General features: G+C 42.0%; 1 protein-coding gene across 4 annotated transcripts in view; it reads left to right on the top strand.

Moving 5' to 3' along the window:
* The window catches only part of Uso1 (USO1 vesicle transport factor), a 65,469-nt gene that overhangs the window by 20,161 nt on the left and 17,375 nt on the right, over positions 1–27,933 (top strand). For 2 of the 4 annotated variants that reach the window (XM_063273513.1, XM_006250750.5), the window contains exons 5-14: positions 8,249–8,349; positions 8,751–8,853; positions 8,995–9,050; positions 12,788–12,908; positions 16,514–16,692; positions 19,575–19,715; positions 21,995–22,083; positions 22,530–22,684; positions 23,581–23,792; positions 25,263–25,283. In XM_063273513.1, coding sequence (XP_063129583.1) covers positions 8,249–8,349; positions 8,751–8,853; positions 8,995–9,050; positions 12,788–12,908; positions 16,514–16,692; positions 19,575–19,715; positions 21,995–22,083; positions 22,530–22,684; positions 23,581–23,792; positions 25,263–25,283 — 1,178 coding nt within the window. The remainder of the gene's footprint in view (positions 1–8,248; positions 8,350–8,750; positions 8,854–8,994; positions 9,051–12,787; positions 12,909–16,513; positions 16,693–19,574; positions 19,716–21,994; positions 22,084–22,529; positions 22,685–23,580; positions 23,793–25,262; positions 25,284–27,933) is intronic. The other 2 variants (XM_063273514.1, NM_019379.2) reach the window with 1 other exon arrangement.

Raw genomic sequence — 27,933 nt, 5'->3', positions numbered from 1 at the left:
TCTCTCCCTTTTTTCTTTCTTTCTTTTTTTTTTTTTGTTTTTTGTTTTGTTTTGTTTTTTGTTTTTTTGTTTTTTTTGTTAGTAGCTCTACCTGTCCTAGAAGTCACTTTGTAGACAAGGCTGGCTTTGTAGAGATCAGCCAGTCTCTGCCTGCTGAGTGCTGTGGTTAAAGGAGTGCCCTGTCACACCCGGAAGAAGGCCTCCTTAAGTCTCTCCTTCTTTGGGCTGTAAGTAGGCAGTGTAGGTATTAGCCAGTGTGGAGTTAAATAATCCTCTCTGGTTGGCTGGTCTTTGTATGTGTTATTACCCTTATGCCAGCGCAGTAGTTAGTGGTGTTTCTCCTAATACTTAAGCCTTGGGGGCTGGGGGGTAAGACCTTGTTAATATATAAAGAGTAACAATTTGTAGGTTGTAGGGAGTTTTTTATTTTCTGTTCTCACTATGAAATAGTATAGATGTCTTTGATGTCTGCTCTCTTTGGTATGTCCTCCTTTCCCTTTCTAGTCAACGTGCTTGGGTACTTAGGTGAGGCAGCTTGCCCTTTGCTTGTCACTTGACCAAAGGCTTGATTGACTGTCTGTGCCTTAGTTGTCCATCCTGTAAAAAGATGCGCAGTAAGTAACATTGCAACGTACCCTTGAGGGTATCCCAGCTGCCACCCACAGTGAGACAATAGTGGGACTTCATTACTTCCCAGAAAAGAGCAACTTATTATTCTTGTGGTTTATAATTCTAATTTATATCAAAATACAACAGAACAGAAATAGTGAGTGAGTATTGACCTTGCACATACTGTATAACAGTTAGGCAGAAAGCATGTGCATGCTAACCCCACAGAGTACTGGTGGGGAGTGAGAGTGTTTGAAATGAAGTGTTGAATAGTCATGGTCCATAGAATCAAATATACTTTTCCTTAAGGTTTTATGTCTCTGTGATATCTCAGTTTATTAATTTCTAAGGGGTAAATATATTTAGTAAACATAATTTATTATCCTTGGAAAAAGAAGTTGAACATGTAGCCACTTAAATATATACATAAGACTAAGTATTCTTGAAGAGAAAGATATTTACTTCCCGTGGCTGGTTTTCAGATAAGAAAATTAAAACAATACACCTTTTTGTTGTGTTTGAGCTAGGGTTTCTCTATGTTGCCCTAGCTGTTCTGGAATTTGTTCTGTAGACCAGGTTGACTTCAAACTCAGGTCTACCTGCTTCTGCCTCCCAAGTGCTGGGAATAAAGGCATGCCAAACCATGCCAAGCCACATGTCTTATTTACTTGTACATTTGAGACAGGGTTCCTCAGAGTACTTCAAGCATTACGCACCACATAGCCCAGGCTGGCCTTGCAGCCCAGTCTTTATCCTTTGTCTTCCTGGGCACTAGGATTATAGGCAGCCTGCCTCTCTGCTCTGTATTTTTAATTCATCATTCAAAAGGTTTATTGATAACATAGGAAAGCAGCTTTTGAATCAGAATAAATGGTAGCAGAATAGTTTTTCTAGGGCCTTTTGCTTCTGAAACTTGAGTTAAGTGAATAAATTTTTTAAAAACTAGATAATAAGAAAATGTGTCCTTGAGTTGTATTATCAGTATCTTCTCCTTAAATGCTTCATCACGAGGCAGTGATCTAAAAACTAGAGTTCTTTACCTTAGGAATGTTTTATAACCCTTTGGTGATAAATCTGTTTGATAATCTTGAATACATAGCATATGTATCTAATATACAGCTGTGTGTGCTGGACGAGCCTCACCTGTCTGACGCAGTGACAGAATCTCGTTTTCTGAGCTATGCTGCTTGCTTGGCCGGCTCCTGTGCTCACACAGATATTCATTGCTCTGTCACCTACTTTCTATTTATTTATTTTTGTCTACCTTTTCAGATGATGTTGAAGGTAAAAGTTTGCATTTTCATATGCATGATGCTTTAGACATAAAACCTGGTAATATAAAAGGACACTGTCAAATGCTGTTTCTTCTGACTGCTAAAAAGTCTGACATTGGTTTTGTTGTGTCAGAATCAGAATTAAAAAGCAATATTTAATAATCTGTTATCCATACCATGAAGCTATTTTAGTGTTTCTTTTAATAAAATCTAATTTCTTCTCGTAGTTCCATTTATTCAAATTTGTTTTGTATATAATTCCTGGAAAACATTATTTATAAGTAATATTTGCATATATGTACATATATATGCATACATATCTACTTATAAGTGAGCTAGAAATTACTCAGTTCAGAGAATAAATGTATATTGATGTTGTCCCTTTAAAGTGCCGTGTGCACAGCTGTGCCTCAGTTACTGACCTTTACACTAATTTCTGGAATTCACTGATATTTATCCTCTGGTGATCTGTTTGGCTTCTAGTAACTTTTAACAGTATTTCTTTTCTTCATAATTAAAATAATCAATTTTCTTTACTTTTGTTTAACTAATATTTTTAAATGCTTTTTAGAATGAATGAACCATTATTATCTAAAGTAGATTTAAAATAACAGTTGCCGAAACTAACAGAGAACTAACTTACTACTTTTCTTGGCATTTGAGCCCCTTGCTTGGGATCAGAACAGCCTCGCACAGCCCTGACGTTTGTCGGCTGTTTCTTTGGGATGTTACAGAGCAGGAACTGTCGTTTCTGTTATTGTTCTCTCATATTTGTGTAGAGCCTTAAAGCGCGCAGAGTCCTCTCATGCCCATTATCTTACCTAACCTCATGCACCGTTGAGGTAGGTGTTGCGTCTCTTTCCTCAGATTAAACACCAAAGGCTGGGCAGTGTCACTCATGCTGTGACCCAGTTAGCAGAAGAACAGTGTCCTCTCTCGCTGCACTTCCTTGCTTTTCATGCCCCATAGATTTTTCCAATTGAGTAAATCGTGGCCAATTTTACTTTCTAGTTTTCTAAGTTTCTAAGTTTTTCTAAGTTTTCTAAGAAAACTTAAAGTTTCTAAGTTTTCATAGAACTTATGAATTATATCTTTACATAACTGGTTGATAGAAAATTCAGATAATCATTAAAATAGGCATGGCTGCTTAGCTGGTGAGTCACAGTTGTAAAGATTACTTGGTAACTCACTGTGTACTTTTCTTAGCTCCTCTTCTCTTTTTTTGGGGCGGGTGGGGTGGGTTGAGATAGGGTCCTGTAATGCTGGCCTGGAACTTGTAGATCAGCCTGGCCTAGAACTTGCAGTCATTCTCCTGTCTCTGCCTTTTGATTGCTGAGACTGCAATCATGTGCCTCCATGATCTGCTGTAGACTGCCCTTTTTATACAGCAGTTTTGTTCTCTAGATTATGAACTTGATACAGAATTCATCAAAAGGTCCTATAGTGTGTTTAAACAGTTTATACCTCTGGAAAACATATATCTATAAATATATTTTAAGAACAAATGTATTTGTATGTATTTAGTTAGAAGCTAGTTCTATAAATAGATCTGGAAAGTAGAAGGGTATATATGTGTATTTATTATATATGGGATAAGTGTATCATATATATATATATATATATATATATGTGCATTCATATATAAATTTACACACACACATGTACCCCACAAAGTCCTTAGGATTAGGCTTTGCTTTTACTCTTCTGTTTTAGGGTTATCTTCGCTATAACAGTAGATCACTTTTCCCCACTTACATTAGGGATCATTCAGTTTTACAGGTTAGAGAAAGTTGCACATAATATATAAACTAAGATTAAAGAGGTACACTCAGCATGATGTAAGTGGACCAGATCAACAAGATAGCCTGTCTCATGCTCTTGCCTACAAGTATAACTTACTTTGCTCTGCTTTGCTGTGCTCTGCTTTGCTTTGCTGAGGCAGCGTCTTTCTACATAGCCCTGGCTGTCCTGGAACTTAACTATGTCGACCTAGCTGGCCTAGAACTCCCAGATATGCCTGCCTCTGCCTCTGCCCCTCAGGCACCACCATGCCCAGCTAGATAATTATTTCCTTTGGGTGTAGTTTTGATTTAAAACTTTAAATATGATTGATTTAATAGTTTTAACAGTCTTTCCTTACTACACCACCAAAAGCTGTGTGTGCTGTTACTTAGCGAGTTGGAAGGCACTGCATAAAAGCACAGAAGGGCTGGGCTGGAGAGATGGCTCGGTGCTTAAGAACACTGGCTGCTCCTCCAGGGCTCCGCAGGCTCGCTCTCAGCCCCAAAGGTGGCTCACGGCGTTCTGTAACTCTAGTCCCAGGGGATCTCAGATCTTCTTTTGGCCTCTGCAGGCACTGCATACATGTGTCGCTCACAGATACATGCAGAGGAAATACCTATGCACATAAAATAAAAATAAATAAGCCATTAAAATTTGGAAGCACTGCCCTAGGCGACGACTTTTTAAGATTGATGATTGCCTTGGTTGGTTTTGTCAAGTTGATGCAATCCTAGACACAGTTAGGAAGAATGAACTTGATTGAGAAAATGGCTCCATAAATTGGCCTGAGGACAAGAATGTGAGTGATTGGTATGGGAGGGCCCAGCCGTTGTAGGCTTACGGTCCCTGGGTAGGCGAACCTGGGTGTATAAGAAAGTAGGTTGAGCGGGCCAGGAAACAGTGTTCCCTCACGGACTCTGCTTCAGCTCCAGCTTCCAGGTTCTTGCCTTGAGTTCCTGCTTTGGCTATGTTTATGTTATGACTACAGTTTTAAGCTGAAATAAATCCCTTCCTTCTCAGTTACATTGGTCATAGTGATTTATCTCTATGAAACCCTAGCTAGGACAGAAGTCTTAGATCAGATTATATCACATTAGCTCAATTCAAAATGTAGAGCCAATTAATAATAAGCTACAGTATTTTGTATGCTATAGGTAACAGAATAAATCAAGGATATAAACTGTTTCTTTTTTAAAAAGATTTATTTACTTTATTTATGAGTACACTGTAGCTGTCTTCACACACACCAGAAGAGGGCATCAGATCCCATCACAGATGGCTGTGAGCCACCATGTGGTTGCTGGGAATTGAACTCAGGACCTCTGGAAGAACAGTCAGTGCTCTTAACCGCTGAGCCATCTCTCCAGCCCCTAAACTGTTTCTTGATAGGTTATTCTCTTATTTTTGGTGCAAGTATTACATTAACCCTTCCCTTTTATTTGGCCTGCATCCCTGAGTGTGCACAGGAGTTCTAAGACCGGTCTTGTATGATAAAAAGTCTAAAGTAGGTAACTGGAGGCCCTACAGACCCCGCCGGGATAGTAAGTGGTGAGAAGCTGCCCAGCTTTTGTCAGACACACCAGTCTCCAGGCTCTCGCTTCTCCAGATGCTCTTACCTTGCCTCTCTGAACTGTATTTTGAAAAAGCTACCAAGGCTAAAACTATAAATAAGTTATTTGTAATTAACTACATAAAAATATTTCAACATTAAAAAAAATTAGGGTCTAGAGCAGGGGTTAGGAGCATTTGCTATTTTTGTGGACGACCCAGATTTGGTTCCTAGTACTCACATGGCTGTTTACAACCATCCATTACTCTAGTTTCAAGGTACACATACGCACACATGCAGGCAAAACATTCATACATGTAATTTAAAAGGTAAATAAGTATTTCTAAATTAACAAAAGACATTATACAGTGAATCCATCAAGTTAGAACCTTTTCCCTCCTTTCTTTGACTAGTTTACTCTGCTGTTTTCTATGTGTATAGGTGTTTTGCCTGCATGTGTGTCTATATATCACCTGTGCCTGGTGTTTGCAGAAGCCAGAAAAGGGCATAGGATGCCCTGGAACTAGAGTTCAGACACTTAGGAGCCAACATGTGCATGCTTGGAATTGAATCCATGAGCTAGTGTTCTTAACCATTGAGCCATCTCTGCAGCCCCAATATGCAATACGTTCAATCCTTTCTCTTAGTGGGTGAGCACGTTCAATCCTTTCTCTTAGTGGGTGAGCATCGAGTTGCTTCTAGTTCAGGACTACTAAAATTTGATTAGGTCCATTTCTATCAACTTTTTTTTTTTTTTTCCCTTTTCTTTTTTTCGGAGCTGGGGACCAAACCCAGGGCCTTGCGCTTGCTAGGCAAGTGCTCTACCACTGAGCTAAATCCCCAACTCAACTTTTTAATAATTTAGGGTTTATGTATGTTTTACTCTGCTACTGTAATAAACACCATGATCAAAAACAACTTGAGGGATAAAAGGGTTTATTTATTTGGCTTTCACTTCCAACTCACAGTCTGTTGTTGAAGGAAGTCAGGGTAGGAAGTTGAAGCAGAAATCATGAAGGATTATGCCTTATGGGTTCACTCACAGGCTCAGGCTTAGCCGTAAGTACAGCCCAGGATGCCTGCTCGAGATAGTGCCAAACACAGTGGGCCGAGCTCCCTGTAACTGAGGCTACACCTTTTCTCTTGACCTCTCTTCAGGAATCCCACCCTGCCATGCAGTGCCAGGTCTCAGCTGCTCTCTGTGACGCCCTCCACCCCACTTCCATCTTGTACCCCCTGATCCTTCAAAGCCAGTACCATGAAGGCTCTCTTACACCTTGCTGAGTTCTGGTGTCAGCTTGAGATACGGGCTGGGCCCCCTTGGACCACAGGCTCTGTGTACTAGCCCCGGGGAGATACTTTACTGTTGTCCCAGTGAAGCCCAGAGACTTCTCCTTGTGAAGCAGATCTCTTACCAATTGCAGCTGACTTTTCAGCTCTAGCCAGCTAGCATCCCATTGCCCCAGTGAGCCATGATGGTCCTGACTTCTGGTTAATCGTAGCTAATTCTTCAGGCCCAACTGACTGGCACACACAGGTTCCTTTTTCTTGTGGGGAGTATTTTTATTTATGTGAATGAATGTTTTGCCTGCACGGTTGTATGCCCACCATGCATTTGCCTGCTGTTCATGCAGGTGAGAGAGGACATTGGATCCCTCGAACATGGGATCTGGAGTTATAGACAGTTGTGAGCCACCATCTGGGTGCTGGGAACCAAACCCAGGTGCTATACAAAAGCAACAAGTGGCTTAACTATAAGCTGGCATCTCTTGCCCCACATAGATTTTATATATATATATATAGTATGAGTACACTGTAGCTGTCTTCAGACACACCAGAAGAGGGTATTGGATCCCATTACAGATGGTTGTGAGCCACCATGTGGTTGCTGGGAATTGAAATCAGGTCCTCTGGAAGAGCAGTCTGTGCTCTTAACCGCTGAGCTATCTCTCCAGCCCCCCCCCCCTTTTTTTTTCGGAGCTGGGGACCAAACCCAGGGCCTTGTGCTTGCTAGGCAAGCGCTCTACCGCTGAGCTAAATCCCCAACCCCCCCACATAGATTCTTAATCCAAAATATCACACACTGCCTTAATAGTCTTTGCCCCTCTCTGAAACCCCACAAGCCAGGCCTCCATTGTCTGTGCTTCTTTCAGGAGTCCACAAGGATGAATACCTTGTTGAGTGTTGGATGACTTTTCTAACCCAGAGTTCCAAAGTCCTGCACAGTCCTCTAACAAAGCAGTCCAAGGCATAGAGCCACACAGTTAGCTTTATTTCAGCACCCCACTCCTAGTACTAGTTTTGCTCTACTTTCGTTCAGTTACAGTTACAAACTCAAAGCCATCATCTTGCCTTAGCCACGTGAGTGCAGGGCCTACAGGCACCCTGCCACTTAGGCCTATAAAATTTAGATCATTTTAGTACATAACACTGTCAAGAAATTCAGTGTTTAATTCTGCTTTTACTGCCAAATACTTGTCTAGGTTCTATATAAAAACAATACTGGTTGGTCGGAAGGTGAATGACTATTTCATAATCAAACTGTACTGACAAGCACAGATCAGCAGACTGCCGTTTTGAGGTATACTGATTTGGAGATACAGTTAACGTAAAATTTGCTCATAGATGTTGTATAGTCTTACAAGTTTCAACAAAAGAGTCTAGTAGTGGTTGATGGGATGTGCCACTGTGGTTAAATGCTTTCCTGTCATAAAGCAAGCCCTGGGTCCAAACCCCAGCACTGGAAAAAAAATTGTGTAACCACTACCACAATCAAGACAGAACATTTGTACCATAAACACTTGCCTTATCCTGATAAAAGTTGAACCTGAGTCTTTGAGGAAATGTGATGTCTAACTGCCCCCTGAAAGTGAGGCTACAAATACAGTTTTCAATCTTAATTGCATTACTGATACCAGCCATGCTGTTGACTTGTTTATATTCCAGGAAAATGACCATTTCTGTTTAGCTCGTCAGTGAAAGGATACTTTAACATAGCATCATGTTGAAGTACTTTGTTCTTTGAATATTACAGAAGAAAATTCTACAAGACAGAGTGAGGATTTGGGAAGCCAATTTACAGAAATTTTCATTAAGCAGCCAGAAAATGTCACTCTCCTGTTATCTTTGTTGGAGGTAAATAGGGAATCCTGACATTTCGTCATACAATGAGATGCTTTCGTTGCCTGTGGGTGTTCTGAAGAAGTAATATGTGCACACTTGAAAGGCGGTAGTGAGTGAAGTCTGCTGTGTACCATGCTTTTGAATGCATGTGAGCGACTTGATAGAGGAAATATGTGATCTATTAAAATAACATGTATCTTATTTCTAGTTTTACAAAGTATAATTTTGTTATCATTAACATTTTAGTAAGTTTAACCAATTAACATTAACTTTTTATTTCTTAAAATTCATTTTTAAAGTTCCCTGAAATTCTGTTTTCCTGTTGTAGTTTCTTATTGCACTATTAGTTGAAAACATTGTTTTCCTTAAATAGCAATGAGAGTTGCTAAACAGTTGAAATTCTTCCATTGCAGGAGTTTGATTTCCACGTCCGATGGCCTGGTGTGAGACTTCTGACTTCTCTTTTAAAACAGCTAGGGCCTCCAGTGCAGCAAATCATCCTAGTCAGCCCCATGGGTAAGCAGTTCCTCCTGAGTAACTTCACATACAAAGTAGGGGCCACTGCCTGGAAGGGACTGAAGTAGCGACTTAGTAAATTGTAAACCGCTATTCGTGTTGTTGGTCTGCATGTAATTTTCTCATGGTTCTATGTTCTAGGTGTTTCAAAATTAATGGACTTGCTGGCAGATTCCAGGGAAATTATACGTAATGATGTAAGTTTAATTTGGAAAGAAAAACAGAACATGATGCTTATTCTCTTTTTGCAAATAGAATCTCTTTTTACCTTTATGAGTTAAGAAAAGTTAGTTTTAGAAAGCGTTGGCCAACTTTAAGACTCAAGTGTCAGGCGTATTATTTCTTTATCTGTGCTTATCAAGAATTTGGACTTAGACAAACCATTTTGTTATTCAGCTTGACCACTTCTGTATGTTTAGACTTTCTTCCGTTGTCTTCTGAAATGCTGACATAGCATCCTCCTCAGAAATTGTCTTTGCTCCTCCAGTTAACATTCCGAGACACCGCATGGTGTAAGTTTACCATGCGTCTCGTGGCTTCCTCATTCTTACTCCACTGAGAATGTGTCCAGAGGACTGATTTTCATTGGTGATCTCTTTAGGCAGAGTGTCACTCTTCCCTAGCCATTCTCCATCTGGTACTTACTGTGATCCTTGCTTATGGTTTTGAACTTTGTAACAGGTTAATGCAAAGCAGAAACAGAACTAAACCAAACCCTTGACTTGTAACCCATGTAATACATACATATTTTAACTTAACATGTAAAACTGTGTTGTAGTGGGGCTAGAGAGATGGCTCTGGAGCTTCTTGGATAGGACTCGGGTTCAGTTCCCAGCAGCACATGGGAGCTCACAACCATTTGTGACCCCAGTTCTAAGGCATTCAGCAAACACCAGCCATGCGCATACACAGAATCAAAGAAGCACTCGTACACATAAGATAAAAATAAGTCTAAAACTTTTAAATGTTGTAGTATCTATGGCAAAGTAATATTATTGACAGTAAAATGCTGTAACAGTGATTTTACGTGTGTGTGTGTGTGTGTGTGTGTGTGTGTGTGTGTGTGTGTGTGTGTGTGTGTGTGTATGTGTTTGTCTGTTTTAAGGTAAAAATCTCACTCTGCAGCCCAGGCTGGCCTAAAACCTGAACCCCCTCCTAAGTGCTAGCATTACAGACAGATGTCTTTGTGCCTGACTTATATATCTGCTTGCTTTCTCTTTCTGAAATGAGCATCCATCTACTAGGAATAACTTGGGATGTTTTTCCATAATTAAAATACGACTATGGGGGTAGAGATGTGGCTCAGTGATTGAGAGGATTTGTTACAGAGGCAGGGGTGGTTCCCAGTCCCCAGGTCAAGAGGCTCTTCATCCCTTGTAGCTCTGCTTCCCAGGGATCTGGTGTTCTCTCCTCTGGCCACCACAGGCACTTCAGACATGATACACAGACAGACAAGCAGGATGCACACACATGTACATAAATACAAATCTTAAGTGAATAAAACATGGCTGTGTACCTTAAAGTCAAGGCTTCTACTCAGCCATAAGTTTAGCTAAGAGGATGTTAAGCCTTCAAATGAAGAAATTCTCTTTCTCTAAGTCTTCGTTCGTGTCTTCAGAATTTGTTTTATTTTCAGATATAAAATTGTCCTTTTTACAAATGCCCACTTTGGTTCCTTAATTCCTTTCTTAGAGCATGTATATTCATTGTACAAAATAAAATGACTACATGTGTTTTATGTAAGCTATATTTTATGCCAGCACCCCCTGGTGCCCCACCCCCACCATGTTTTCAGTCTATTTACTTTAGCTCTTGGCCCTTCTAATTTTTTTTGCTTCAGGTTTTATTCGAGACAGATAAGATGATTGTCTATGTTGACTTTTATTAATTTTATGAGTAGAGCTTAAGTTTTATTTTTGTTGTAACCTCTAATATCTCAGTTTTATTTTCTTAGGGATATTTTCTTGGTTTCATTTGACCTATTCAGGAAAATAAACTACTAATAAATGTTGAGATTTAAAAATGGTAAACTCAGGGGTTGGGGATTTAGCTCAGTGGTAGAGCGCTTGCCTAGGAAGCGCAAGGCCCTGGGTTCGGTCCCCAGCTCTGCAAAAAAAAAAAAAAAGAACCAAAAGAAAAAAAAAATGGTAACTCTGTAGGTGCTGTTTTCCCACCTTTAAAATTATATGACATCTAGGTATGGTAGAACATGCCTGTAGCCCCAGTCCTCTGGAGACAGAAGCAGGATCTCCGTGAGTTCAAGGCCAGTCTAGTGTGTGTAGAGTGTTCCATGGAGAGTGTGGCAGAGGGATTCAAGATACTATTACTCTATTTTGCACATAAGTATACTGAAACATGGAATTTGTGTACTTACAGTCACACAGCTAGTGAGGAGGGCATTTAGCTTCTGTCCACTTCATGAGACTCGGTTTGTGTCTGCGGTATACCTTTTTTTCCCTTTCATGCAGTTAAAATTCAAGTTGGCAACATTATGTGGGCAAGAGAATTTGACATTTAAATTCTGTTTTACCTTTCTTTCATGTTAGTGTTAAAATTTGAAAGTCAGGAGAAGGGTGGACGAGCCCAGCGAGTCGATAGCATTCTTAAACTTGTGTGGGTGCTTAGCTGCCACCGTGTGCTCCTCCCTGTGTGCCAAACCTCTGAAGCAGTAGCTGTGCCTGTCCCCTTCAGATAGTTCTTGTGGTCACTTGCTGAGTGATGCTGAAGTAGGAAGTGAGTAAGCCATAGGGCTGGAGAGACAGCTGAGCAGGTCAGAGCACTGGCTGCCCTTCCAGAGGAACTGGGTTCAAGTCCCAGCAACCACGTGTTAGCTCTTAGCTGTCTGTAATTCCAGTTCCAGGGATCCTGTACCCTCTTTTGGCCTCCACAGGCACTAGGCATACAAGTGTATACAGGCATACATACACCATACACATGAAAAGAAACAAGTAATAAACAGTAATGTACATGTTTTTTAAATTGTGAATGACAAAGATTATAAACAGCTTAATAGGCTGAAAAAAAATCCTAAAAGTCAGGGCAAAGACTTAGTTACCTTTTTGTTTGTTTGTTCTGACATTCAGCAGTTAGGTCTCATCCACACTGACTAGATTTTGAAATGTGTAAACAGGGTCATAAGTTACCATGATACACTGTGGAATATTCCTTATTCCTTTGGCCAAGACAACTTGGTTGCGTCCTTATCCATGCAGTCCTCAGGTGCATCCGGAGGCTCCCTACCCATCTGAACCTCATCTCCCCCATGACACATTCCAGATTTCAATGCCTATGGCCTGCTTCTTGCTTGGGAATGTCAATGGCACCCTCCTGGATCATTCCTTGTGGGTGGCAGGACAGCCAGTCTTCTCGCTGCCCTTCCTCATGGAAGCCATTCTTGACAGTTTGGGTGGGACAAGACCATGGGCAGAAAAGCCGCACCACATGTACCTTCTGTAAACTTCCTGCACAGGTTGCGAATTTTCATTTCTTTTTTCTGTTGATTTAAAATCAAACTGTAGGAATTTAGGGGCCTGATTTGCAAGAATTCCTGAATTCTGTAGAAGTCCTATTAGAACATGGTGGTGTTTCATGATTTATATTATCATTTCGAGTAGAGTAAATATGAGAACTTTATAATCAGTCTCAGCTTGTGGAAACCACACAGTGACAGATAGGAATGAGGTAATTGCGTTTTTACTGTATGTAGTAAGGAAAGACCTGTTAGATGTAAACTCTTGCCAAGGCCCCATTCCTATGTGATCTATGACCTTCAGGGGAACAGTTTGCTGAACTGTCTCTGCCCTCTATGACCTTCTGTATATAGAAAGCGAAACAGTTGGACCCTGTTTATTGTAGGAGTCTGTGATTTTAAAGTAATTTTCAGGTGTCCAATAAATTTCGTACCCAACTGAACGCCACCTTTCTTTTCCCTCAGGGCGTCTTACTACTGCAGGCATTAACAAGGAGCAACGGAGCGATCCAGAAAATTGTTGCTTTTGAAAATGCTTTCGAGAGACTACTGGACATTATTACAGAGGAGGGGAACAGCGATGGAGGTAAGAGGGGAGACTGGGAAGACTGCTTTGTCCTCCCTCATCTTGAGGGAGGCACCATGCTTTTGTAGCAGAACATACACTTGATTACATAACTGCCCCTCTTGCCAACCATAGACTCCCAGGATCAAATGCTGCTGTACAACCTCGGGTTTTCACAGATTTCAGTCTTTCCAGGGAGGGGACCTAGAAGTATCAGTGAGACAGGAGTCTTTAGCAGATTATCTCCCCAAGGGAAGAAATGAGAGCTGTGGACATGTAAGCCAGGCAGAGAAGAAAGGCAGGAGTCTGTCTGCATTGCGAGTGCGCCGTGCCAGACACACGAGCACAGCCACGTCTCCAGTGTCAGGGTGTGTGGGGTGGTGATCCCCAGGCGTTGTAACTCAGACGCAGCATCTTCCAGATACGCCCTCTTCGCCAACACAGGTTCTTTTTATTGAAGTCCTAATTCCTAGAATTAACTTACAGATCATACAGTAAATATATCTACATGTGTGACATATAGAGTACACAGAGCTAAGGGGTAGAATTAGAGGTTTCAGAACCCAGGGAAACAGATAGAGCATAGAGTCTGTATGAATATGAAAATCAACCAAACTGAGCTTCTCCAAGAGCTGGAGAAGTTACACTGCTGGTGCCAGCTTTAGAGTCGAGCTAAATGTCCTGTATGATGATAGGACAAGCAAATGAGGGTTACAGTGGACCATGCCAACAGGGGGACAAGTAGATTGAAGCCTGGGACAGTTGGAAAGCCTTTGTCTGTTATCAGATGACAGGGTTGTTACTGTCCCAGTGCTCAGTGTTCACTGCTTTCTCCGGATCAAGCACAGGATCAGACTCAGTAGACTGAGTCTGCTGTGTGGCACAGGGAGTGGTGGTGGTAGGCTGAGCTGCATTTGTGTGGAGGTCAGAGGACAATGTGGAAGAGTCACTGCTCTTTAGGTGTGTTCCAGGCATCAGATTCAGGCTCCAGGCCTGCACAGCAGTGCTCTGGTAGCCACTGAGCAACCACATGGCTCTTAGTAGACTTTGTTCTCCTGATATGATCTTATTGTGCCCATGGGCCCCTAAACATTTTAGTTCACCCCAATACGTATATGGGGTGCCCTTCCTACTCCCAAGGACTAGTCTGTGCCTCATGGTAAAGCTACAAAGCTGGTGTTCATCTGTCTCTTAGGTGCAAAGTCTCCTTCCAGCCTCAAAACTGAGTCAAACACTGCTTCAAATCTCTCAGGGCAAGGCACAGTTGTTCTTTATAGCACGGAGGAACTTAAGGCAGGAGCAAACTTGATCTCAGACATTTCTAAGCAATCAGCATCTTATCAGTAGCTCAAGTTGGCATTAGTGTGTGATCGTCTCACCTTGGCCTCCAGCTGCTGGGATTGCAGGCGTGTGTTCTGAAGACGGTTAGAAGGGAAAGCGAGAGGGAAGAAGTTGGTTGACAGCTTGAAGGTGTCAGGAGGAGTAAAGCCGAAAAGTTGACCATTCTGGAGCCAAGGTTGCTTTCCTGTGAGTTTAAAGATTTTAATTGATCCTGGTGTGGTGCCGCAGACCTTTGATCCCAGCACTCTGCGGGCAGAATACGTAGTTCTCTGAGTTAGAGGACAGCTACATGATAGAGACCCTGCCTCAAAGCAAACAAACAAATAATTTTCATAAGTCCTTATGTTTGCATATTTGTATTTTGTCAGTTTATATACCTAGTAAATAACCACTGCAAATACATGGTTAAGTTTGCAAACAACAGCAGGCTCTCAGATAACAGTTCCAAACGCATGGCCTTAGAGGCAAAGCCGATGACTGGGACTTCATTAAAATTGGAAAGTTGTGTTCTACAGAAAACACTATTAAGAGAATGTGGTGAAGGCATGAACTGAGAGAAAAATATTTAAAACATATCTGAAAAAAGACTTAAAAACTTAAAAAAGAAAAGCAAATTAAAAATTAGGCAAAAGGTCTGAACACAGTCTTCATTAAAGCAGATACCACAGTTTGCAGTAATAGACAAATAAATGCTCAACATTACGTCATCAGGCAGTTGCAGCAGGAACAACCAGACACCACTGCATGGCAGTGCACTGGGGAAATCCAAAACACTGACTCCACTAGATGCTGGTGAGCGTACAAAGGGGCACAAGCAGTGTGGAAGACACTGCAGTTTCTTCAAAGCTACACAGTCTTACTGTGAGATCTCATAGGATTACTGTTTCATATTTATCCAAATTACATTAAAACTTACATCCACACGAAAAGCTACACTGGAATGTTCATACATGCTTTATTCACATTGCTAAAACCCGGAAGCAATCAGGATGTTCTTGAGTAGGTGAATGAACACATGCTAATAGGTAATTGAATGAAATATTACTCAGCAATGAAAGGAGTCATCAAGCTACAGAAGGGCGATGGGAGCCTTAAGTACCTGCTGCTGAATGATTCTTGTTATGCAGCTTTCTAAGAAGACTGTGGTCAGGACAAAGTATTTGCAGTTACTGGGGGTTTGGATAGGAAAAAGGGATAAGCAGGGCGGGTAGTTTTGGAGTGGTGAGACTATTCTGTTTGGTACTGTGCTGGTAAATACACAGGTTCTATATTTGTCAGAACTCAGTGATTTGCAGGGTGAGGAGTGAAGTGTGATCTTCCATAATGTGCGCCAGTGTTTACTTGTCCTTTGTGACAGACTCACCACACTAGATCGGGGGAGGGGAGCAGGCGGAAGCGCTATTGTCCTGTTTTCTGTAACTGTAAGTCTGCTCTAAGAAGCAGTTATTTAGATCGCTTTTCACATTTAACATGTGGGGACCGGAGGACAGTTTGCTGAAATTGTCTCTCTCCTTCCACCTTGGGGGTTGAACTCAGGTCATCAGGGTTCTCAGCAAGTCATCTACCCCACTGAACATAAATCCTGTAAGATTAAAGGTGTGTGTGTACTGGGGGACCTAGAGCTGGCAGTGCCTGGAGCACTCTGTACTCAGAGTGCGTGGGAACTCCTGGTTGTCTTAGACTTAGTAGAGGTCAGTGAGAAGGTTTTAGTGGCAATAATAGCAGAAGCTGGAGTGGTTGAAACTGCCCAGGACAGTGACATTTGTAATTAAAGAAGTAGGAAAAGAATGCAGCGGAGGACAGGGACATGGACCATAGTCTGAAGAGGGCCAAATGGAGAGACTGGGGACAGGGTTTTAGAGAAGAGGCAGAGCTGTGTCAGATGGGAGTGACAGGAAATGTTTAGTACTTGCTACTTTGTATATAGCTGAAGTAGTTTCTTGTGTCTGCCAAGACTGCAGAGTTACATTGGACATTTACAGACTCCTGTGTTTGGGCGTTACAGTCTAGTGGAGAGAATGAGCTTCTAGAAGGCCGTCTAGTCTAGCCATGGGGTATTGACCATCAGTACTGAAAACCTGTTATTTAAGCTTGCATGTGGATATGAAAGGTGGCTTACTATAGTGAGTTGGACTGAGAAAGAGCACAGCCAGGCACATGGGTATCAGGTCAGACCAGGCTGTGTCCTGCTGACTGACCGCGGTGGAGACGGACACTTGAGACACTGGTTGAGCTCTGTCAGATGTTGCCAGCCTCAATGCCTCCATTTTATGTTTTGTCCCCAGGTATAGTAGTGGAAGATTGTTTGATTTTGCTCCAAAATTTGTTAAAAAACAACAATTCCAATCAAAATTTTTTTAAAGAAGGCTCTTATATTCAACGTATGAAAGCTTGGTTTGAAGTTGGAGATGAAAATCCTGGTTGGTCAGCACAGAAAGTGACCAATCTTCATTTAATGCTCCAGGTATGTGCTGCTCAGACGTTGTCGAAAGCGTCTTGTCGGGCTCTTCCCACAGAAGACGATCGCTTCGACTTAGTGAAGCCAGGCCTTTCAGTGGGTGTTTAAGGCAATACAAAGCCTTTTAAAAGAATTTTAGTAACATATATTCGTTGCATATATACTGTGGTATACACGGGGATTGTCATTCCTTTTGTTATTATTTTAGTGTTCTGTGTGTGCTTGAGCATGCATGTCGTATCATGTGTATAGAGGTCAGAGGACAACTCTAGGGAGTCAGTCTTTTCCCACCATGTAGGGTACTTTTATTTAAGTTTCATCAAACTCAGGTTATCAGGCAATTTCCCACTAGCTGCCACAAGGAAAAGATATATTAAGTATTAACCGCACGTGCACCTATACTGCCCCGCCCTCTCCCTTCTTCACCTCCCCCTCAGTTCTGTAGATGGTTTCTCTTCTGTTCCTTTGTCACCCATACTTACATACTTCTCTGGATTTATGTAAAATCTAAAAACCACAAATGGCAAAAAAAAATAGTACATTGTTTTTCTGTGACTGGCCTGCTCATTTAGTAGGATTATTTCTAGTTGCATTCACTTTTCTGCAGACAACCTTTTTTTTTTTTTTTTTTTTTGGTTCTTTTTTTCAGAGCTGGGGACCAAACCCAGGGCCTTGCGCTTCCTAGGCAAGCGCTCTACCACTGAGCTAAATCCCCAACCCCAACCTTTTTTTAAAGATTTATTTTCATTTATATCTATATGTGTCTGAGTGAATGTGTGCCATTATGGTGGGCATCCATGAAGGTCAGAGTAGAGTGTTGGAGAACCTAGAGTCAGCACGTCCTCACGAACCACCGTAAGCGCTCGCTGGACCCTGTGTTGGTTCGGTGACTTAGCTGTTGTGAGTGCAGTAAGCACTGATGTGGAAGGATCGGTGCCGTAGTCGGCTTGGAGCCCTTTGGACCTGGAGGAGTGCAGCTGAGGTGTGACTCACAGCACAGGGAAAGAGTTCGAGGGGCTGGAGAGAGAGCTCGGTGGTTAAAAACACTGGCTGTTCTGGAGGAGCCCGACTCCGCCCCATTATTTATTTATATTTGAACGCTACATCTGCTTGTAGCTCCAGTTTCAAGGGATCAAACTCCCTCTTCCTGCCTCTTCACTATTCATTCATTTATACCCCAAACCCTCCATCTCTCTCTCCCCACAGAATAAAAATTTTAAAATAGGGCTTGGATTTACGTCAGAAGTGGAGAACTTGTGTAGGAAGCACAAGGCGCTGGGTTTGGTCCTCACCACCAATAAAACTTTTGAAAAATAAATAAAGCTCGCTCTCCCTTGAAGGGCATTTCATGTTAACATCATCCCTCTCTGACCTTCGGTCCTATTATTCCCAATTTGCTTAACAATGAGAGATTTTGAAGAAAGTGTCAGTTTAAATAGTATAGTCTGTCCAAAAAGTTAATGTAGTATATCATGTAAGCAGAGAAACGTAGTATTACATATAGTTCTGTGTATTACACATATACTACATATATGTATATTCTAAACTGTGTTATATACTACATAGATATGTAGGTTCATTGCAGAGTTCGTCTCCCTTACTGGAAACATCCCTTTCTTATGCTTAGTGAAGACCATGAAGTCCGCAGCGAATGAGATTCACTCATCTTCTGTCTTTCCACTCACAGATGGAGAGGTTGACTTCCTGACTCTGTAGCCACAGCTGATGTTGTTAGCGCTGCTGCAGAGTCTCTCTCTGCAGTTGTGGTTAGGTTTGCTTCTCTCTCAGGTCCTTCTTCAGCGCTGAAGGACGGTGTGCCACTGCTTCTGTTTGAGTAGACGCCTCAGCCATTGAAAACCGAAATTATTATCTTTAGGAGAGGGAGGTTAGGTTTCACTATGAGGCCCTGTCCTGACTCCATCCTGAGAGCTGGAAGGTGTGCCACACCACCTAACAAAGTCTCCCTTCAGAGCTGTTTTGCTCTGCCCTCTCCCAAGTCCTCTATCAGGGAAGCAGAATCTGTGGCATGTCCTGTCTCTAGTGATGTAATTGTTCTAGTTGATTACTTCTGTACTATAACATCATGGGTGACATTTGTCTTCACTCTCATTACCTAAATGCTGTCATCAATACAATATTACATAGTACATGATTTTTGTATATAAAACATGGCTAGTTTGTACACTATAAGCCATTTGTTAAGTTATTTTGAAGTTATTTTGAAGATTTAACTGGGCCTAATTAGTTGTTTGTTTCTGAAATTTTGTGTTCAGATTCAAAGTAATCATGGAGTAATGGGGATTTGGTTAATAATGAGACCAGCCTCCACCCAGTGCCTGAGTCTTCTGTCAGACCTCCGGCTCTTAGCTGTAGCCTCTCTTTATTTCCAGGGTTAGTGGAATTCATCATAAATCAGGCGAGCCTGTTTTTAGACCCATTCTATTAGATCATACTTTCTCTGAGAAGCCTGTCATCCCATATCTTAATTCAGTTTTGTATTAAATATCCCTTATTTTATAAATACTGTGTTTATTATTTGAATACTGAAGCAGATGCTACCGTGAGAGTTCAAATCACCTGAGAGGGACAGCATTAAGCAAATAGCAAAATGTATTATGTTCTAACACTGTTGCCATAGAAGTAAGAGGTGACAGCACTTAGTTGTGTGAGCACATAAGCGAGTGCTCCATACAGATGGTTTTGTTCACGTGGTCAGCTTTGTCTCAAGCCTTTGCAGATGATCTTGAGACAGGGCTTCATCCAAGTAGGCTAGTCTTGGATTTGTGGTCCTCCTGCCTCCACCTCCCAAGTGCTAGCTAGCATTGCAGGTATGCTCCATCACACCCTGCTGCAAATTTTTAAAAGACAAAGTGTATTCTCTTTCACAGCTTGTGCGGGTACTGGTGTCTCCCACCAACCCTCCCGGTGCTACCAGTAGCTGCCAGAAGGCCATGTTCCAGTGTGGGTTACTACAACAGCTTTGCACTATCCTGATGGCTACCGGAATTCCTGCTGATATCCTGACTGAGGTAAATGAAAGCCACTCTGCAGAAGTTGAAGTTGGGAATCCTAGGAATTGGACATTAACTGAAGGAAGAAGAGTGATAGCTAACCACTTTCAGGATAGCTTCCTCACTCGTTACACGATAATGACAGTGTCAGTTCTCAAGGGCATAGTCTTTCCTCAAGTTTCATAACATACAGTCTTAACCTTAGCCCATCATCTGGAAGTGTTATTCATTAATTTTACTAAACATATTTAACAGAAATGAATCATTTTTGAAATTATAATATCATAATATTATTTTCTTCTTTCCTTTCCTCCCTCCAAACATGGCTTCTTTGAAGTGACATCTTTCAAGTACCCAGTAGCTTTTCAGAAAGGCATACCCTATGGCCTAGTGTTCTTAGAAATGAACACAAAGATTTGAACCTCTCGATTCGCATGATTTTGTGGCATTTTTAGAATCAGGAGAGTAGCAAACCACCATTCTTGGGTTATTTCAGACCACGTACAGAAGGAATTTATAGTTTTAATCTTAAGAGCAAATTTAGTTTTCCTCAACAGAAAAACTCATAGAATAGTAAATTTTTACCTTGATTTATGGCATTTTTTGTTTCTTATGTATAAAAATAAAGAAGTTAGTTCACAGAAATATAGATACTTTGTTTGAATTATTTTTATTGGGCTGGCAAGAAGAATCAGTAAAGATGTTTACTACCAAACCTGTTGAGATAAATTGGATCCCAAGGAAGGAGAGAACCCTGTCCCACAAGTTGTCGTGTGCTCTCCATATAAGCACCATGGCACACGCATGCAGGTGTAAACAAACACGTAAATGATATAAAACTTTTAAGTAAGGTGTAACTTGTCAGCTAATTTATACATATTAAAAGTATACACAATAACAAAGGTTTTAGCATACACCAGTTGTCTTTGGTCACATTTGTCTCTACTTTAAGTCAGCCTCCCTACTCCCAAACACCTCTGATTCCTAACTCTTACTTCACTTCCTCCTGGCATGGCAGGATTATTATATGGAATGTATGTTTAAACTAATGGGATTTATATGTATAAATACAACATTTGTGAGGCAGGCTATCACTGTAGCCCAGGCTAGCCTTGAACTCCAGGTAATATTCCTGCCTCAGCTTTCTGAGTGCTGAGGTTACAGGCCCAAGCCACCGTCCCCTGCTGCGGCTTGTGCATTAATGTGTGTACTAGTACTGCTCTGCTCAGCCAAACCGTTCTGTATCCAGTGGGAGAGGGCATCATGTGTGTCCAACTCTTACATGAGGTATGGCTGCGTTCTTTCTCATTGTGCAGCTCTGTATAACTGTACATCCATGCTCAGCTCAGCGCAGCTCAGCGCAGCTCAGCTCAGCGCAGCGCAGCTCAGCTCAGCGCAGCTCAGCGCAGCTCAGCTCAGCTCAGCGCAGCTCAGCTCAGCTCAGCGCAGCTCAGCGCAGCGCGCCTCACTCTAGTCTTGGAAACCCTCCATCCTCTTGCTCCATCTGAGCTGTGGTCAGTTCCGGTCCTAGACTTCCTTCTGCCATTCTCTCGGGATCTCCCTGCCCTCTCCTTTGATTTGAATTCCTTTTTTCCTTTTGAATCTTCTCCTCCTTACTTCTCGATTCTTTAGCTCATTTTACTAAGTTCCCTAAAAGTAATCACCAAAATGGGGGGTTTGTTGTTGTTTTATACATGAAAATATTATTTTACTGTTTGACTAGGTATGGAACTCAGGATTGAAATCACTGTCACTCAGCCTTTGGACATCATTCTGTTACTACTTTGGAGAAATATGTGATCACTTTGAATTCTAGTTTTTTTCCTAGTGAAACCTGCTTTTTTCTTCAGAACATTTTTGGATCTTTTCTTTAATTCTAGTTTTCTGAAAACTACTCATGCTAATATGGTGTGTCCCCGCCCCCCCCCCCCCCCCCCCCGCCTCGGTAGTGACCCTTTTAGCAACAGCAGGTCTGTTCCCCTCAGATACAGGAGTGGGTGCTCTTCCTTGTTCATTTCTCTCCTTCGTCAAATCTCTGAAGCTAGGAATAGCTTTAGCCAGGTGGTGGCAGCACTTGGGAGAAGACACCGGCAGGTCTGTGAGTTCAAGGCCAGCCTGGTCTATAGAGTGAGTTCCAGCACAGCCAGGAGGACTACACAGAGAAACTCTGTCTCGATAGAACAAATGAAATAAACAAATAAAAACACAAAGCAAGCTATAACATTTTCTTCTTTAAAAAACAGATTCTCCCTCTTAACTTACTCTCCATGTGGTCCTTTGTTTCTCTTTCTTGACAGACCATAAATACTGTATCAGAAGTTATTCGAGGCTGCCAAGTAAATCAAGACTACTTTGCTTCTGTGAATGCGCCTTCAAATCCCCCACGGTAGGAATCAGGAAGTGCATGGAGGATGAAGGATGGTCTCGGGTGCAGTGGGTCTCATACACATGTCACTTTCTTTTTCTTTAAGTGTTTTGTTGTTGTTGTTTTGTTTTTTTAGTTTTTTACACTGTAGCTGTCTTCAGACACACCAGAAGAGGGCATTAGATCCATTACAGATGGTTGTGAGCCACCATGTGGTTGCTGGGAATTGAACTTAGGGCCTCTGGAAGAGCAGTCAGCGCTCTAACCACTGAGCCATCTCTCCAGCCCCATCTTATTTTTCTTAAAGGAAATGGTCTGACAGTAAAAGTGTATTGCTGTTTACGACCATGCTTCTGGAACTTAATACTTGGTCCAGCTACCAGCCTTTCTGCACGTCGGTCTTTGTGAAGGACTGGTAGTGGGGGTGGGGTGCACTTCTGCTCACTCTTTCCCTTGCACTCTGACAGACCGGCAATCGTTGTGCTGCTCATGTCCATGGTCAACGAGAGGCAGCCATTTGTACTGCGCTGCGCCGTGCTCTACTGTTTCCAGTGCTTCCTCTATAAAAACGAGAAAGGACAAGGAGAGATTGTGGCCACTCTGCTACCTTCCACTATTGACGGCAAGTAATTTAGTTCTAATATTTAGAAAGGAAAAATCTTTTCAAGCTTGTAGTTAACCCTTTGCTTGCATTTTACCCTAAGGCACTCTAACTTAGGGGAAACCTTCCTTGGGCTGGAGAGGAGCTAAGACAGACCACTCCTGAGTTCGCACTTTCTACTTGTCTTGCTTTATTAATGTGTGAGGGTTCTGCCGTTGGTCTGTACATGGGATGATGTCATTAGAAAGGTTGTGATGATTTACACGTACGCAGTTACACAGGCAGAGTTGTGGGTCTTGGTATATAGTAAACACCAGTGAACAGGGCTGCCGCTGACAGCGATTAGCAGATAAATCCCACCGCTTAGGCTCCATGTTTCAGCCTATTGTTCTGTGACAGAGTACAGCCATCATTTAGGGATTTCTCCTGTGTTGAGTTTACTTGAGATGTGTTTAAAAGGCTGTTTTCACAAAGTTAAAAGCAATTTAACACAAGTGATTAGAAATATCAGTGAGTTTATTTTAATCACATAAATATTGGAAGTTGGCAAAAGTTTATAAGTATTTAATTGTATTTTACTAAAATTACTTTTGTAAAAGCTCTTATAAAGCTTTCTTTTCTTAAATGGAAGGAACTCAGATGATGGCGGTAGTGAGTAAGGTAGTAGAAATGTCGTTTTCCACGAAGGTGGGGTCTGTAAAGTCGCAGTCAGCTTGACGCCTGCAGCGTTGTGGTGCTCATGTGTACAGCTCCCGTTCTTAGGAGGGGCTTCCTGTTGTCTAGGTCCCTCTCAGGTTCGAATGTCCTGAGAGTGCGTAAGTGTTTATACCATCTGTGTGTGGAACGTGGTCCTCTGAACCCTCATGAGGTTGGGATATTCCGTGTGCTCAGCGGCTAACATTCTTGTCTGCTCGCAGCAACAGGTAACTCGGTCTCAGCTGGCCAGCTGCTCTGCGGAGGTTTGTTTTCCACAGACTCCCTCTCAAACTGGTGTGCTGCCGTGGCCCTCGCCCATGCACTGCAAGGGAACGCCACCCAGAAGGAGCAGCTGCTCAGGGTTCAGCTGGCCACCAGCATCGGCAACCCCCCAGTGTCGCTCTTGCAGCAGTGCACCAACATTCTGTCCCAGGTAAGGGCCACCAGGGCTCCTGAGGGGCGAGCGCCAGGGACCCCAGGCAGGAGCCCCAGGAAGATACAGGTAGAGAGGTAGAGAGCACTTGCTGGCTTCTACTTCAGTGAAATCAGGAAGGTTTAAGGTAGAGAGGAAGCAGTACCTGTTTTTACAGGAATACTTCTGTCAAATGGTTAAGGACTTTATTATGATAAAAACACAAGTCCTCAGCACAGGTCTATTTCGAGTTTTACTCTGTCCTTAAATTACCCAGGGCTCTTCCTTGTCGTTTATCTTCCTAGTAACTGAATCTGGGTTAGTTAAACAGAGAAAGTTAGTAATGCAGTTTGTAGTTCTGTGCCTCCCTGTTTTCTCCTGAAGCAGTTGGTCATCCCAAAACAAGCAATCGTAGTCTATTAAGTATGCAAATTTTACTTCCCCTGTCTGAGTTCTCACGTGCCTAGCAAGGTAGACGAGACTAATTAAAACCTGTGTTCCTGCAGATACTTAATGAGAACAAGTGGAGCGTGGGCACAGGGCTTAGGCATCCTACCCGATTTGCCCATGTCCGCTTAGCCTTCTGAAGGCTTAAAGCTGACTCACAGTGTGCCTGTAAAGTCAGGGTCCTGACGGAAGCTCGGTTATGGAGAAGCCTACTGTTCTGTCTACTGCTCTAGTAGTGGAGGGTCCTCCCTACCACGCTCCCACCGTGCTGTGCTCCCACCGTGCTGTGCTCCCGCTGTGCTGTGCTGTGGTCCACACTATTTTTTTCACCACACACTGCACTTTCTTTGTTTTGAACTTTTTGTTGATGTTGTTTGCTGCTCGGCACTGGACTCTCGATGCTTACTAAACACCTTCCACCACTGAGTTAGACCCCCACTTCCCAGGCCTTTTGGGGACTTTTTAATTAAAGAAATACCGTTATTATTCATAGAAGTTATAAGTGAGATCTTTAAAAATAAAGATAGGGAAGAAAAATGAATGATGTTTAAATTGCTTTACTTCAGTTGCCAATTTATCACTTGTCCCTTAGTGATTTAAAAAAAAAAAAAAGTGGTAGAGCGCTTATCTAGGAAGCGCAAGGCCCTGGGTTCGGTCCCCAGCTCCGGAAAAAAAAACAAAAAAAAAAAAACCAAAAAAACCCTATATTAAATGTTCCAAATCTTTACTTACTTAATGCTTGGTGGTCTCCTGCCACTGTTGAAAACAACTATTTTCAAGCCAGTTGTGGGAACTCCATGCCCAGCATTGCCACCCTAGCTTTGTGAGTGTGCTGGATGCGCTGTGAGGGCCTCGGGAGCCGGTGTCTGGGCCCTGTAAGTAATCACAAGGCCTCTCTGTGTGCCTACTCTATAAAGAAGTAGAGCTTCACTACCTCTAAGTGTTGGCTTAGATTTTCAGAGACTAAGAGCATATTTTAGGGTCTTTTCTGGACTTGGATGATTTAAAGCAATGTTTATGAATAATGTTTGATATAATTTGCAGGGCGATAAGATCGACAGACGGGTATGTATACCTGATAAGCTGAGGCCTTTTCTTCTGACAGGCTTCTTCCTTGTCTTGGGTTTTGCAGTTGGTTTTTAACAGCTTGTTTGAAGTTCTGTTCTACTCACACGTGTTGGCGAGTTTGGCTGTCACAGGTGGCTCTCCAGTTTCTTCCCTTTGCTCTTGGCTGGTTACTGAGAACTATGGGAACAAGCACACTGTGTGCCTGGGCTCCTCCAGGGTGCTCACTCTCTCAGACTCGCAGTTTTGGTTCTTGTGTTGTTCGCCTAAGCTTGTTTCTTTATTTCCCTTACAAACAGCTTAAAGAAAGAAAACCACACTTAGAGATAAAGTGTGTCTTTTAACCAATATATGAAGGAGGAACTTCTTCTTTTACTTCTATTACTTACATTCTTTTAATAGTACAATAGTAAAATTTTTGTAATTGTAATGATCTTAAATGAAGTAGTATGGATTATTCTGGGTATAATCTATATGCTCCAACTACCATATTGGTTTTACTATCTTTATGTTCAGTTTGATTTAGTTTTTCTTTTGACAAAGTGTTTAACCAAAAAAAAAAAAAAAAAGTCTTACTATCCTTGTTTGGTCCTGTGGTTCAGTTGTGCAGGGCAGGTAGTAAGTTAGGCCTAGTTAGTGACTGCACTTCATGTGTGCATGTGACCTAGCATGCACTTGTAACTCACATACACATATGTGGCAACTTGTGCCAGCAGTTTCTGTTTGTTTGTTCCTTTGTTTTACTAGATGGTTCTGGGGATCAAACTCAGGGCTTTGTGTGTGCTAGGCAAGTGCTTTCCCACTGAGCTGTAACCTCCAGCCCCAAATTTTTGATATTAGAATATATATTTTTAAGTATAAATGCCATGCACTTAAAAGACAGACATTGTGTTTTCAATTGATTGACTTTTTAAAAAACCACATAGCAAATTATAGAATATTTTTGTACTTTCAAGAACATCAATGCTCTTATTCTTTTAGAAGCTGCTGCTAAAAGTGAGTCTGATCCTATGACACTAGAACTACTTATTTTTATTGCTTTTGTGACAGGGTCTAATGGAAGCCAAGCTAGCCTTGGAATCCCTTTGTGACTGAGGTTGGCCTTAAACACCTGACCCTCTTGCCTCTGCCTCCCAGGTGCTAGGATTATATGTAGACCTATTATGTCCAACTTCTACAACCTTATTTTCATACAAAAACCTTAAAAGTTTTAAGTGCCAGCTTTTGTTTACATAAACAGTATAAAAATGCTCAACTAGAATGAACGTAGTAGGGATGAGAAGGACTTTTGTTTAGAAAATAGAGTTGGGAGAGTATCATAGCTGCTAATGAGGACTATTTGCATTAACTTCAAGTATTTTATTTGTGCCTGAGCATGGTGGTACACACCTATAATCCCAGCACTTTGGAGGCAGACTCAGGAGGATCAGTGTATGTGTGAGGCCAGCCTTGTGTAAATGTGAGTTCAGACTAGCTAGCACATCAAGACCTTGTCTCAAGCAGACAGACAGAGAAACAAACAGGGCTGTGAGGTGGCTCTGCGAGTGAGGTGCCTGCCATAAGCACACAGGCCTCTGTTTTGATCCTTGGCGCCCACAAAAGCTTGGGATGGTGGTGCACCTGTACCCCAGCACTGAGGGAAGGGTTGGAGAAGGTGCAGCCCAGGCACTGCTGGGTCGCCAACCAGTCTCTGGGTGAGCTCTGGGTCCAGTCAGAGGCTCACTTGACTCGGGAAAAAAAAGGTGGAGAAAGAGAGGGAAGATATGTGGCATCCTGTATACACGCATATACCACATGTGTGCACGTGCACACACCCTGACTACTCCCTCTCTCATAAGAAACAAAGAATGCCATTGTGTTTGTGGATTTATGGCTTTTCTTTCACCCTTTCAACTCTGGATTCTAATGACTAAGCTTCAGAATGCCCAAGTAATATCTTCAGCCTACTCTTGTAAATCTCCATGGTTCACGGTGGGGCTCCGTAGGCTCCGCAGAAGGTGTGCACTTGTCTGGTACTTTCTAATCTCTGCACCCATTGAGGAGCTCAGCTGTGTGCTGTCCTTTGATGCAGCTCACAGCTGTGTATTTTCGCAGCTATGTTTTTTTGTTTGTTTGGTTTTTTTTTGTTTTTTTTTTTTTTTTGCATGTCATTTCTCTTTTGACAAGTGCTCTGAGCCATTTCTCCAGCCCTTGTTTTGGATTTTTAAAATCAGTTTTTTATGGTCTCTGCTTTATAAGTCATTCTTAGAAAGATCATCTTTAAGTATTCTAGGGTACTTAACCATAAGTTCCAGTTATGTGAGTGTTTTTCCTCTGCCATGTTTTAATGAACTGTATGTGATACAAGATCCACTCATCTTTTCAAGTTTTATTTTATCATCACCATCATCGCCATCATCATAGCCATCTGTGTGCACATGTGTGCATGTCTGGCTGCCTATCTTAGCACACATTCCATGGTGTGGGTATGGAGATCAGAGGACAACTTTGGAAATCAGTTCTCTCTTTTCTTCCATGAGTTTTGGAAGCTGAACTTACCAGGCATGGCAGCAAGCAATTTAATCTGCTGGACCATCTTGCCAGCTCTCACAGATTATTTTTTCTAGGTAGCTATCTAGTTGCCCCAGTATTTTAAAGTCTATCTGGTGGT

This window comes from Rattus norvegicus, chromosome 14 (assembly GCF_036323735.1).
Source record: "Rattus norvegicus strain BN/NHsdMcwi chromosome 14, GRCr8, whole genome shotgun sequence".
In the NCBI taxonomy this organism is placed as follows: Eukaryota; Metazoa; Chordata; class Mammalia; order Rodentia; family Muridae; genus Rattus; species Rattus norvegicus.
The sequence above is the reverse complement of the archived record's forward strand: the minus strand, read 5'-3'. Positions and strand labels throughout refer to the sequence as shown.